Source organism: Callorhinus ursinus, unplaced genomic scaffold (assembly GCF_003265705.2).
Source record: "Callorhinus ursinus isolate GAN/ISIS: 27379988/994484 unplaced genomic scaffold, GSC_fseal_2.0 scaffold31, whole genome shotgun sequence".
NCBI lineage: Eukaryota > Metazoa > Chordata > Mammalia > Carnivora > Otariidae > Callorhinus > Callorhinus ursinus.
The window spans coordinates 14923391-14937604 of NW_027397093.1; the positions used below are offsets into that span (position 1 = coordinate 14923391).

At 51.4% G+C, this 14214-nt stretch overlaps 1 protein-coding gene across 2 annotated transcripts in view; it reads right to left on the bottom strand.

The window, feature by feature from the left end:
• The window catches only part of MACROH2A2 (macroH2A.2 histone), a 50491-nt gene that overhangs the window by 1663 nt on the left and 34614 nt on the right, over positions 1-14214 (bottom strand). For both annotated transcript variants that reach the window (XM_025850238.2, XM_073878896.1), the window contains exons 3-8: positions 12616-12722; positions 11148-11345; positions 9985-10095; positions 8403-8502; positions 3721-3810; positions 667-841 (exon numbers count right to left, since the gene is read on the bottom strand). In XM_025850238.2, coding sequence (XP_025706023.1) covers positions 667-841; positions 3721-3810; positions 8403-8502; positions 9985-10095; positions 11148-11345; positions 12616-12722 — 781 coding nt within the window. The remainder of the gene's footprint in view (positions 1-666; positions 842-3720; positions 3811-8402; positions 8503-9984; positions 10096-11147; positions 11346-12615; positions 12723-14214) is intronic.

Sequence of the window (14214 nt, forward strand, 5' to 3'; positions counted from 1 at the left end):
GTTCAAAATGGAAGCGATAGCTCGCTTTAACTACGAGTGTGACGGGAGAGGACAGACTACCTGTGGGGACGGACAACCTCCTTCCCCGCCTGCTGTGGCTCTCGCCCTCAGCCGGGGTCCCTGACAATCAGAACCATTGCTTCTCCTAACTCCCAGAGCAGAGCCTGTCATTCTCTGGGTGTGTCTGTGAGGGCCTCGGCCTCCAGGCCCTCCCCCCCTCCACCCTGGCACCCCACGACCCCCGGGCCTTCGGGGGCAGGCGTGCTGGGGGAGGGGGGTTTGGGGTTCCGCACTCCAATGTTCTAACACAGCTGAGTCACCGAGGCCAGGCCACGGACCACACTCGGAGTAGCAAGGCCTGTGAGCCTGGTGTTTCCTTTTCTTTTAAGTAGGCTCCTCAACCAGCGTGGAGCCCAAGGCGAGGCTCACGACCAACCTTGGGATCGCGACCTGAGCCGTGATCAAGGCTCGGACGCCTAACCGGCTGAGCCCCGAGCCTGGGGTTTTCCGATCACGTGTTCTGACAGGGGCAGCTGCTGGGGATGTGGGCGCTGACCATGGCAGCCTCTCGGAGAAGCTCCGCCCCCCGCTCCTCTCCGACACTGCCCTTCTCTGGGTTTCAGGGACTCCCGGCCTCCCACGCCCGCCTGGAGGAGCGCGTCTTACCTGCCGCTGGGGAACGGTGGGAACGCCACGGACTTGAGTTTCTTGTCCTCTGCCGCCGACAGGCAGTTTTTGATGGTCTCTTCAAGCTGTTCTTCACATTTGTCGGAGCCCCACTGAGGGATGTGACAGTGGATGACAAATTTGGCTGCAAGTCCGCTGGATTGGCTGACAGCGGCTGGGACAGGAGAGAAACACTGCGGGTTAGTTCCCACACCTTCACCTTCAGCCAGGGGCTGAGGCCTGACCTCACGGAGGCCTCTCAGATGTGTGCGGACGGGGAAGCGAGAGGAGCTGGCTGGGCACCTCTGATGCGGCGGGACGTCTGCCGGAGAGCCGGAGCCCTGTTGGGCTTGCTGTGGACAGTGGGCACCCGGCTACCTAGTGACCATGGTTCCCAGGGAGAGGTACCCATCAGAATCATCTCTGACGGCTGAGGAATGGCCTCCCCCAGATGTCCACGTCCAGATCCCTGGAACCTGGGAGCGTCACCTTACATGGCAAGAGGGGCTTTGCAGAGGTGATTTAGTGAAGGCTCTCGAGATGGGGGGATTATCCGGGATTATGGGGGCGTGCCCTAAATGTAATCACCTGGGTCCTTCTAAGCGGGGCAGAGGGGGGCGGGCAGGAAGGTGAAAGGTAGGAGCAGGTGATGGGGGGACAGAGCATAGCGGGGAGCGACACGGCCAGGAGCCAGGCCTGGCCCAGCCCAGCAGCTGCTCTGTAGTGTTAGTAACACTGACTCGTTACAGCGGTGGTAGGAAAGGACTGCAGCAGCTTTCAGCAAATAGGGAAGCCCTGCCGCCCGGCCCTGGCCCCGGGGCCCGGCTCAGTGGGTCTAGTGCAGGACTTGTGCACGAGTGGTTTAGGGCCCTCCGTAAATGGAGAAGCGCTGTGCTGCTTGGTCGCACCCCCTCCGACGGCCGGGGACTGTCTTCTGGTCGCCTCGACATACCTGAGGAGCCCCCCTTGGGAGCAGGGGTTCAAAACGGGCTGTGCGGTTCAGTAATGCCAGCCTCGTCTCATTGTTCCCGTTCGTACTCCTTTCTAGGCCCCCAGGCCGGTCCCCAGCGGTCCAGTCGGATCCACTGGCCGTTCTCCTGCTGCCTGGGGCCGTGGTGGCCGCAGCCGAGCACCGCCGCCCTATGCCAGCCTCCTTGTGGAGCCGGGGCTCTGTGCCCCTCAAGGGACGGGGTGTGGCGAGGGTCCCGGCCTTGCTCTGGGAGCCTGGGGCGGTTTGGGCAGGTCATGGCCGCTAGGGACAGTGTTTGTAACACAAATGGGTGTCTGTTGCGTTCCGGAGCAGTGTGAGCGGTTGGTTTGAAAGATTGATTTGAAATAACATGATGCCCCCCTAGTCTCTGAGAAGTGTTTCCTAGTGACGTCCGGTGTTGGAGAACTTATGGCTGCACTCGCCAGGGTGGGCAGGTGGACAGCCTTTGTGTACCCCCGTGTCAGCTGCCTTCCCAGCGCCGGCTGCGTGAAGTTGGTCCGCATAAACACAGGAGGCCGTGGCCATGACGGGCTTGACTCTGACCGTGTACGTGGGCGCACCAGGGGCACCGTGTCCCGGGGCCTGCAGCCTGGGCTGTTCTGCACAGAACCCGGGACCCTGGAGATTGGCCCCACTGCTGGCTTCGACCTGCCCTGCCGCCGCTGCCTGCTGCCCTTCTGTCCCTCCCCACACGTGTGTTTGTCTTATCTCTCAGCGCGGCTCTGTCTCCCAATTTTAAATGTGAAATTCTATCATTGCTATCTGTATGGGGAATGGGATGTGCAGATTATAAAGTGTGGACTCATGTTTTCTCTCGACTGGAAGCCCCGTTACTTTTCTAGCGATCAAATCTGAGCACAACAGTCCCCAGCTTAAACTCTCAAAGGCGCTCCTCTTGTTTATATAGGATCTCCTGCCTGCCGGCTCCCTGCTGGCTCATGACCTGGATCTTCTCACACACGATGGCCTGACTGCCCACAGTGTCCCTGCCCCCAGGGGGGGGGTCTTACATCCTCCCTGGAGCCTCCCCAGTTCCCCTGAGGAGAGGGCGGGGCTCCCGCCCTGTGCCCTTCTATTGTCTGTCTCTCCTCCTGGACAGTCCCGTGCTTGAGGGCAGGGGTGGGTTTCATTGTCTTTAGAGCCCTGGCATCTGGGCAGCACTTGGCACCGACTCCATGTGAGGTGGTGTGTGTGCATATGGGGAGGACACAGATCTGAAGTTGGAGCCACCTGCCAACAAATTACTCAAAAGCCTTGATGGGCCCCTGGGTGGCTCTGTTGTTAAGCGTCTGCCTTCGGCTCAGGTCATGATCCCAGGGTCCTGGGATCGAGCCCCGCATCAGGCTCCCTGTTCAGTGGGAAGCCTGCTTCTCTCTCTCCCACTCCCCCTGCTTGTGTTCCCACTCTCGCTGTGCTTATCTCTGTCAAATAAATAAAATCTTAAAAAAAAAAAAGCCTTGAAAAACTTATGCACAAATGTTCATAGCCACTCTATTCGCAATAGCCCAAGGTGGAAACAACCCCACTGGTGAATGCATGAACAAAATGGACTATTAGCCATCAAAAGGAACGAAGCACTAAGGCATCTACAACATGAAAAGATTATATGAAGTGAAGGAAGCCAGGCACCAAAGGTCACAGAGCCTAGGATTCTACTTACGTGCAATGTCCTGACCAGACAAATCCACAGAGGCAGAAGGCAGACTGGTGGTGGCCAGGGGCCGGTGGAGGGGGGAGGGGTGTTCACCGGAGGCGACAGGAGCGCTCCGGATCCCGGCCGTGGTGATGGTGGAACCCCATGATGAGTGTAAGTTACCCAATAGCTTCATCTCTGGCTGAAGTTTGTGTGTAAACTGACTTGAACTATCCAGACACTTTGTCATCCCCAGGGTGTGTGAAATGGTCTACACAGGCCTGCTCAAGTTCTCTGGGAGAAGCACAAGTGGGTCTCATCTTGACTGTGGTGTATTTTGCTTGGCACACTGATTGTGCAATGAAGCGAGTGACGCTGGAGGGGGGAGGGTGAGGCTGTGGCAGGAACACGGGCCCAAGGCCACGCTTACCTTCAGCAACTTCCAAAGGGCCTTGGGATTTGCGAAGCTCCTTTACTGTTTCCAAGAACTCTTTGCCGCCGGCCTTTTCCAAGGCCTTCCCTGCGGAGGAGAACAAGGGAAGCCATTGCTGTTGTCCTTTCCAAAGTCATTAGCTACACTGTTCCACATAGTTTTAGTAGGCCAGAGAACAAATCCCCCGACCATACTGAGAAAGTAGGAATCACACTTCACAATGGGAATCCTGGTTGCCAGTGTGGTCACTGCTGGCCGGGGTCTCTAGGTTTCTGTCCCACAGGACTTGTAGTCTAGCAAACTCTCTCTCTTTTAAGATTTTACTTATTTATTTTAGAGAGAGCTTGCTTGCACACAAGTGGGCAAAGGGCAGAGGGAGAGGGAGAGAGAGAATCTCAAGCAGACGCCTCACTGAGCGTGGAGCCCGATGCAGGACTCGATCTCACAACCCTGAGATCATGGCCTGAGCTGAAATCAAGAGTCAGACGCTCAACCGGCTGAGCCAATCAGGTGCCCCTCTAGCAAACTCTTTTAAGGGACCTTTGAGGGAGTGATTTGGTCATAAGCAGTCTCAAGACATGAATCCTAAAGGTGATTTTTACAAAATGGAAGTGCAGCTGACACACGAGGTTATGCGGGTTTCAGGCGCACCACACAGTGCTCGGACAGGTCTACACGTTACGCTGTGCTCACCACCAGGGGATCCATTATCCGGCACCCTATGGTGCCGTTATAATACCATTGCCTATGTCATTCCCTGTGTTGTACTAAAGGTGAGCTTTTTAAAAGAGATTGGGGCTCCAGTGTTCCGATCTCTGGGTTCAGTCCCCACACTGGGTTGGCTAAATTCAGTGTCTCGGTGATTTGAAGGCAGTGCCTTCTCACAGACCCTGCAGCCTGTCACATGTCACCAGGTCCTAAGCCTGGCCCCAGGCCCACGGTGACAGATGACTCAGCAGGAACCTCGGGGTGGAGAGCTCAGGGGGCTTATTCTAGCTCACCACCTGTGTGTGGTAAGTCCTGCGGTCAAAGGACAAACACAGGCCCAGGGCAGCCTGCAAGGGCGTTCCTCCAAACTGGGCTGTGGTTTTCAACAGAAAAATGTAGATTTGGAGGCTAAACTCTAAGGACGTTCCTGATGGGAGATCCCTTGAGTCTCTGATGTTAGGACAATCCTCTACTCAATATTTCAGGGTCGTGCTTCCACAGAGGCCAAGAGGAAGCCCCAAGGGATGGCAGGACGCCAGCAGGAAGCCCACGTCCGCACGCCGGGGCTCCTCTTGCCTCTGAGATGGCGTACGGGCGCTGTGTCTACACTAGATGGCTGCCACTCTTGGGTGGGGGATGAGGCCTATCCCCCCACGTTTTCATCTTCTAATGGATTTGGTGATCTGGTGTCTGGGGCCAGCCTCAGCTCTCTCTCTTCAGCGTTATTATGATGGTGGTTAATAGTCGGTTGAGGGGCTTCCCTGGGAGTTGGGTGAGGGAGCTTCCCCACTCCCCAGTGGGACACTCAAGTGTATTTGGAGAGCCACAGGACGTTGTGCAGGTTATTGTGCACCATGTCTATTCCAGCAGCCATTGTCCCCTGGGGTTGGGAAGGGGAGGGCATCTCTTCACGAATGTGCTTGGATTTCAGTGACCTCATTTGGAAATGCTCATCTCGGGCCTTCAAGTCTCCTTTCTGGCCTTCAGACTCCTGGCCGGTGCTGATCTGCTGGGTCACAGAAGCCCGGAGAAGGCCAGGAACCACAGCTGGCAGCCCCGTTCATGCCGAGCAGCAGGGGAAGCAGGTGTAAGGGGCCAAGTGTGAAGGGCAAGGCAAGCCCACCCTCTTCCCTGAAGACTACCAAGAATAACGCAACCTGAAATGTTGATAAGGGGGAGTTTCTCCTTGTGGGAGCGTTCCAGTAAGAAAGGAAGGAGGGCTGGAATTAGGATACGGCCCCTACTCCATGCCACCCCCAATGAACAGACAAGCCTAGACAAGGACAAGGAACGTCAGTGAGAGACAACCGGGCGTCGCGTGCCTCCTGATGGAAGAACATTCCATCACTGACCAAATAGTCTTGCCAAAAAGATTTGAGCCTGAATCTCATTGAGACTCTAGATCCAACTACCAATTTATAAGAAAAACAGAGAAGAAACATGTTTGACGGCATCAGGAGGATGAAGTCAGTACAATCCAGACTTGGGAAACCCTACAGGACAAACAGCCCAGCTTCCTCAACAAAATAAATTGGAAAAAAAAAAAAAAAGAGAAAGGAGGAAAAGATATGAAAGAGGAACCTATAGGTTATAAGAGACTTATCAACCAATTGCAATATGTGGACCTATTTGGATCCTGAAGCAAGCACATTAAAAAAAATAAGTTGATATTAACAACATGATTGAAGTTTGAATGGTGACTGATATTTGACGACATGATTTTTTCCAGTTGTGATAATGGTATTGTGGTGATGCTGTCAAAAAGCTAGCCCTTACCATTCTGACATACCCACGGATTCGATGGTGTGAGGTCTGGGGGGCTGTGGGGTGGGTTGGCACTGAAGCAGCCTTGGTCGTGGGTTGATACTATTCTAACAGGGTGTGTAGGGTTTTGTCAGTCTCTGCTGCTGTTTCTGTGTATGCCCGAACTTTTCTTTAGTAACACATAAACCAAAGGGGCGCCTGGCTGGAGCAGTCGGTTAAGTGTCCGACTCTTGATTTCGGTTCAGGTCGCGATCTCGGAGTTGTGCGATTGAGCCCTGCGTTGGGCTCTACACCCGGTATGGAGTCAGCTTGGGATTCTTTCTCTCCCTCTCCCTCTACACACCCCTCAACTTGCGCGAGCATGCTCTCTAAGTAAATAAATACAATCTTAAAAAAAATAAGTTAGGGCTCTACAGGGAGTGATTAGTTTGGGTGATGGTCATAGAAAATGGAATCATGACGGGAAGGACGCCTTCTAAACAGCACGGCAACAGTAAAAAAGACCAGCATTTATCGAATGCTGATGAGCTCAGCCCTGTGCTAAGCCTCATCTGTGTGTGACCCTATTTACTCTTCACAGCGCCCCTATGACACAGGCGTTATTGTTACCATCACCTACAGGGGAGGGAACTGAGGTTCAGAGAGCTTAAGAAACCTGCCTGAAGTCACACAGCTAGGAGGTGATTTGTAAAATCCAGGACACAGACCCATCCTGACTCCAGAAGCCTTACTCCTGGGATCTGGGCCTGAGTTTTTGCTCCAATACCTGTGTTCTTTCTACCTTATCACACTGCTGCCACTTAAAAAAATAAAAAAATCATGATTACTTTCCTGATATAAAAATGCCAACTATAGATATAAAGTAACACACTGCTACTCGTTTTTTTTTCGGAGAAACTAGGATACACGTCAAAACAGAGCTTAAGGCTAAGGCTATTGGTGGGGGGGCATCTTTCCAGAGGGGAAGGGGGGTTCAGGGCAGTTGGTAGGACCGGGGCTGGGTCTGAAGACCGAAGAAGAAATTTTCACTATTTCTGTGTGCAAGAGAAGTCCTGTTTCTCCACATTGTGGTTCACCCGCCCCCACCCCCGAGGCTGTCCTATCTCCTTTTCAGCAAAGCAAGTGGCCTCTGATGTCACAGGGGAAACCTGAGGGTGCCAGGAGTCGCGGGGTCCCCGGTGCTGCCCCCTGAGGCTGAGCTGCTACCATCTGCCTTAAATCCCGACCTCAGAAGCAAGCCCAGAACCCCAGGGACAAAGCCCTTTCTTTCTTTGCTCACTTTACTTTTTCAGTGCAAGTTTAAGGCACTTCCGTCTTAGAAAAAAAGGATAAGATGGTGACCATCCAGTGTGCTATTATGTCTAGTGCCCTCGATAGCTTGCCCTCCCAGGTTCCTCCACCCAGCCCGGGGCAGCTCCCTCCACTACCCGTGGGGTAGGTGGCAGAGTCCCTCGGTAAAGTGACTCAACGTATAGCCGTACAGACAACTTCGTCCGGGTGTCCATTTCCTTTTTACCAAAGGTGTTCTTAATTTTTAAGCTCAAAATAAATGTGGAGGTTCACCCAAAACACGTATGGCAATGTTTACAGCCCCACTACTCCCTGTGGCCCAAACTGGAAGCTATGCGAATGGTACCAGTGGTGGAATGGTCGGCACACTGCCGTACAGTCCCACGGTGGAATACTACCCGGCCAAGATGAGCCAACTTCTGCCAGGCTCGACAATTCGAGTGGGTCTCACGACACAAAGTTGGGCAAAAGACACAAAAGAAGACGCACTGCATGATTTCATTTCTATAAAATCCAAAGCAGAGGACAGCCATCTGTGCCATGGGAAGACAGGACAGGGGCGACGCTTGGAGGGAATGGGGACCCGGGACGGGGCAGGAAGGGGGAATTCTGGGGTGCCGGGGAGGTTCTGCTCCGTGATCAAGGTGCCTGTTACACAGCTGTGTTCACTTAGAGGAAAAGTCATCAAGGTGTGCACTAATGATCTGTTTTTATAGAGCACCTCAATACACGTTTCAGAAATATATGCAGATTAAAGAGAAAATTCGTTATTTTCTAGTAATGTTGTTCGCTGACATGCAGAGTGTGACACGGCCCCCCCAGCAGAGGGTATCTGGTCGACAATGACCCACTTCCGAAGGACTTGCCCAAGCAGTGGGTGATTCTCTGGCACCTCTACCCAAGTCTCAGGACCTTACCTATATCTTCCTTGAGGTCAATTTCGGCTGTGGTTGGGTGGACAATGCCCTCCACTCTCATGGAGCCAATATGGCTGATGTCACTCTGGGTCAGGGACAGCTGCGTCAGGAAGGAAAGATGGGGAGGGCGGGAAAGATCAGATCCAATTAAAAAAATCTTCACATTTTACCTCCCATCTGTGAATTCTCTCAGTTATTTATAGCGAATGTCCACACACAGGGCTGTGGCATTGAGCGACTGTCAAGTTTGCCAGGTGTTTGGTCTTCGGTGGGCTCTTCGGAGCTCAGTGGATTTGATTTTCACTGTGACTCTGGCAGCGTGCAACAGATCTGCCTCCTCTTCCAGGAGCAGGAAAGGGCCCTCCCCTCTTCTTCCTTTCCCTAGAGCTACGCCTCCGTCTCCCAGGCCCGGGGAACTTGGTGTGGGGTGACACACGGTCGGAGCATCTCCTAGGAGGGAAGCCTGGGCTGGCTCTCCACCCTCCCCTCAGCACCCCGCATTCCTCCTGGAGCAACCCAGACCTCTGGGGGCAGGGGTGTGTGGCCGACGGACCTTGCTCAAGACACGTGATGGGCTCTGGGATTCTGACCTGCCTCCGTCGGGCCACCTTACCTTTTGGGGACCACGTTCTTGGGGCTACACTTGTGAAATGCTGCCCTAGGTGCTCACAGCTGAGCAGAATGCAGAGCATTTTCCATAATCTCCCCTGTGAGCATGACAGCCATGTCCCCCTACGTAAGGGAGAGAAAGCTAATCGTCATGCAGCTGTGGCCAGCCCCCGTAGGGGACCTCAGTTCCCCCTCTTTGTTTCCCTGTGTTCATCAGTGAAAAATGAGGAACCCGGCCCATGCACACTCTTCCCTAACACGCTCTTCCCATTTGCTTCAGTAGAGGTGGATCCTATTACCAGGCTGCAAACATTCAGCTACCGGAGATGAGATTCACTGTTTTCCTGTGTGTGTCTTACTTCAACCCCGTTTGACATGATAGATAAATGGTCTGTTCCGTAAAATTTATACTAGTGGGAATGAATTATTTGCATGTCTGTCTGGGCTGCTGCAGACTATTCAAACGTATAGCCCCGTTTGTTTTCTTTCGGCAGTCTTAGAAAGGCAAGCAGACTGAATTATTGGCAAATAATTCATTTGTAACACCGGGGATGTTCAGGAAACATATATTTCTATTTTCCTTTTCTGATAAATCACATCGGACCATGTCAGCCTGGCCTCCCAGAGCTGTTTGAGAAAGTTAGCGAAGGATGTTTTGGGGGGGCCCAGGAATGAGGGGGGCACGGGGAGTTCCCGGCAATGACGCTATTCTGTCGCCTGACCAGGAAGATTCTCTAACTTTATCTTTGTCTGACCGATGTCAGCATGAATACTTCTCAGCACTGAAGAGCTTGTTGACGCTCACAACGTAGACCCTGTCAAAGCTCTTTAGTCTAAATGTGAATAATTTAAGACCTGAGTGAAAGTCCTTTTAGGGGAGCAAGGGATGAAGGAAGCATCATTGCTTGCGAACAGGAGGTTATAAAAATGCAACAACATTTTTACGAAAGCAGATTACAATGGTCTTTATTACCTTCTGCCCTAGAACAAGGCTCTTAGAAGACAGAATGGTGAATCCATCCCCTGGCCCATCTTCAGAGGTGGAATTTGAAGTTCCTTCTTTGTCGCTGTCCTTTGGTTTGGACTGTTGGTAGAAATCAGAAGGACAGATGGGAAATAACCCAGAAAAAGCCCCAAGTGGTGTTACTAAGTTCTTCCTATGGCTACCACCACCTTGGATGTGAAAGGAAGTGGTTAGGTGTTAATGTTCCGCTGTTCTCGATGGAGGGAAGCAAGGGACAGCAATACGAGGGGGGAAAAAGGGTGCCGCCCAAAAGAAAGAGTGTTAAAGAGCTTCACAGGTCCCTGTATTCCTCACTCAAACCTGGACACAGGTATGTTATTCTTGTCCTCTGCAATGCCCGCAGCTTACGATGGCAAGCATCAGAACCAAGCAGGGTCGTTCCTAGCCCACTGTTCGACCCCCCTTCTCCCCAGGATCTCCCTGGGGCACGGAGGCAGTGGAGTGGACTCTTACAAATCTTTTGTGTTATGAAGGAGGTCTGTGAAATGGAAATTTGACAGCCCCTGAAGCAACGTTGTCCAATAGAACTTTCTGCGATCATGGAAATGTCCTATGCTTAGTGAGCACTTGAAATGTGGGTAATGCAACCAAGGAACTGAATTTTTAATCTGATTTCGCTTTAATGAATTCCAATTCAAAGGGCCACATGTGGTTAGTGATTATCGTACGGGGCCGCATACGAAAGTCTTACCCTGCAAATGGCATCTCCGAGCTGTGGTTACCTAGCACATCAGGCTATCCACACCCCACTGGCTGGACCCAGGGGACTGTCTATAGGAGACACAAGTCTGGGAGACAGAGACGTTTTTGTGCGCGATGCTGAGCTCTAAAGAGAAATGAAGAGCTCCAGGCTATCATCTCTCACTTAAGATTTTGATGGGAGCAGGGGAAGCATCTGGCAACGTGAAGACCACCCACGCTTTGAGTTTGGAAACCTCTAGTAGACCCTGCTTGGTGATTTAAGCTCTCGTCCCAGAGGCCCTTTGCCATTTTCTCCCAGCGGGGAGAGCCCCCAGCCCGTCAGCAATGCTGACTACACCCCCATCGTCTGATCATTCCACCTTCTCCTGTTCTCTGAGAGTCCCTGGCTCACACAGGTAACCCAGGCTCACCTTTTTGGACGTCCGTGGCTTGGCAGCCTTGGATTTCTTGCCTCCCTTCTTGCCTGACGCCGCCTTCCTTCCCCTTTTCTCTGGGGGAGGGGAGAGGATAGTTTCCGACTTGCCTTTGGTCCCTCGCTTTTTGGCCAGCAGTTCGGGGTGAATTCTGGGCAGGACACCTCCACTGGCAATGGTCACTCCTTTTAGCAGCTAGAAAGAGAAATGCGTGAACTCAGGCAGCAAAGAGCTTGCTGGTTCTGGATTTCATACAGTTCTAACTGATGGCAAAACAAGTGTTAAATCTGGTCTTTGCTTTCCCAGAGACACTGCATGATGGGTGGTTTAATTGGCTTTCCTGTTTCACCAGTAGAGTGTATGTCTGTAGGGAGCAAGGCGTCCCATGGTCTCGTACAAAAAGCAAAACGAGTAAGGCACAATGAAAGGATATAGAGGCTGCAGCCAGGGATGTTGCCGGGGCTGCGGAATTCCAGACATAAGAGAGGCTAAAGAGCCTCCCAGGTGGGGAGCACAGCTTGACAAAACTGGGTTCAAAGGTCCATGCTAGGGCTAGACCCGGTTAACAACAGACGAGTGGTCTCCACGCTCTTGTGATCACTATTCCATCAGTAAAGTAGGTTTGGCCGTGTGCCTCTCCATCAATGTTTATTTTGTACATAACTGACATGTGCCACTACATTAGTATAGTGGTCACATCCCGAAGCAGCTCGGGTGCTCCAAGTGTGGGCTGCCGCCAGGGCTGGTCCACAGACAGGCAGTTACTGTCCGGGACAAGAGAAATACAGAAATGGCAAGGAAGAGTCCAGAAACTTGTAGAGCAAGCGGACAGAGGTACTGTATATCTACTGGATCGAATAGCCAAGAATTGTGGTTTGTATGTATTTGTTTTTAAAAATTTTTCTGGCAATTAGTTTTTATTGTATTTTTGGAAATTACCAGTCCATGATGGACTGGGAATAAGAACTGATTCTTTATTGCACACAACTTGAAAAGAAAGAGATTAGAATAAAAATTCTTATACCATCTACCATCCATCTCACATTTCCTGGGGGAGGCATTCACAACACTAGGGAATTACAACACTAGGGAATTAATTCTATGCTATGAAGAAGATTCTCCTACCCTCATCAGAATAAATTGTCAACAAAATTCGGGTGAAGAAACCGTGAATAACATCTCTGCACTGCACCTTCCCCAGCCACACACACAGCTCGCTTCTGGACAGGAAAAGAAGGTCTGGAAAGACTCAGAGTAGATAACAGGTCTATTCCAGAGGCAATTTTCTATCTGAATGATAGAACTAGCAGAATTGGTTCTTCTCTTACACGATCTGAAAAATTGTTTTTGTATTAATATGCTTGGGAATTGTAGCAAAATGATTTATGGCCAACCGAGTCCACACGCGGTCATGTGTCGGGCAAACCCATTCTGTGGCTGGTCGAGATGTTGCAGACAGACGTACCTGATTGAGCTCCTCGTCATTGGCCACTGCCAGCAGGATGTGTCTCGGCGCGATCCGGGCCTTCTTGTTGTCCCTTGCAGCATTCCCAGCCAGTTCTAGAATTTCCGCTGAAATCACAATGGGGAGTTAATAGGCAATCACAGCATGGGGTCTGAGCTTTCTGGAGCTTTTCTTTGGAAATGGTCTTTGAATGTAATCACATTGATTCCTTTGTGAGTTTTAATGCCGGGCCTGGAAAGAATTCCAGAAAGCTGGAAAGAACTCAGGTTACAGACGAGGAGGATGGTTTAGCAAGACCAGGTCTACGATCCCGTGGCAGCCTTCTAGCAGCCCTCAACATTAATTCTTCCTCACCTTCTTTAGCGTTTGGACCTCTGAGTTTTTTGTGGAGCCCATCATCACTGGAGGAAAGGGTATTTCCCAACCTGCCCTGTTGATAACGGTGGTCATGTGACTAGATTCTGGCCAATGAAAGGCAGGTGTCCTCCTGTACGGGACTTCTGGGAAGTGTCCATCAATGGTGGGACTGTGCCCTCCTTCCCTTTCTGCTGGCCGACTGAGGACGTGATGCCTGGAACTCGGCCCAGAGGAAGAACAAGATAGAAGGAACTGGAGTCTCTTATGACGGTGGAGGCTCCTGACTGGCCTGTCCTTACTCCTGGACTGTCTGCTGTAGACTTCTTTTGTATGAGAGAGAAGCAAGCTCTCCTGTGCAAGCCACAGTCAGCAGGAGTTAATGCTGACCAATACGGAGACCTAACACAGGACCTGTGTCTTTTCCAGTCTTAGGACACCAGGGCCATCTCTGAAGAGAACAGTGATGTAGGCAAAGTCTGTCTTTGGTGCCCAATGGGACACCTTCCAGAATCTCCTTTTCCTCTTCACTTAATGCCCCAGGTCCCTCCTGTCCTAAAGGAAAGTGGATGGGAAGAACTAAATTGTGGGGTGAGGAAATGCTTAACCCGGAAAGTAAATTTGGAAGGAAGGAAGGTATTTGGGATTTAGGGGGTTTCCACATATCCTTCAGGATCTGACTTTAACAAACATGTCATTTGATAAATGTAAAAGGGCTGATAAAGAAGAATTTTCCTAAAACTATCTTACAGGTCATCAGAATTTTTAGTCAAAATTAAAAAAAAAATCTAGGGCGCCTGGGTGGCTCAGTTGGTTAAGCGACTGCCTTCGGCTCAGGTCATGATCCTGGAGTCCCGGGATCGAGTCCCACATCGGGCTCCCTGCTCGGCGGGGAGTCTGCTTCTCCCTCTGACCCTCTTCCCTCTCGTGCTCTCTCTCTATCTCATTCTCTCTCTCAAATAAATAAATAAAATCTATAAAAAAATTAAAAAAAAAATCTATAGAATTGGTTCATGCCATCTATATGCTTTCCCCTCCTCCTCTGTCTCTTTCTTCCTCAATTCCGGAGGGATGTTCTGCTAATCAAATTTGTCCACCTTCAAAAGTATTAATGAGGCTTCAAAGAAAAATTCCTTCCCTTAGAAGGCTAGAGGCAATGTGCTGATGTGCTGTCTCACTGATAATGTGGTGGCAGAGTTGTGTGTGTGTGTGTGTGTGTGTGTGTGTGTGTGTGTGTGTGTGTGT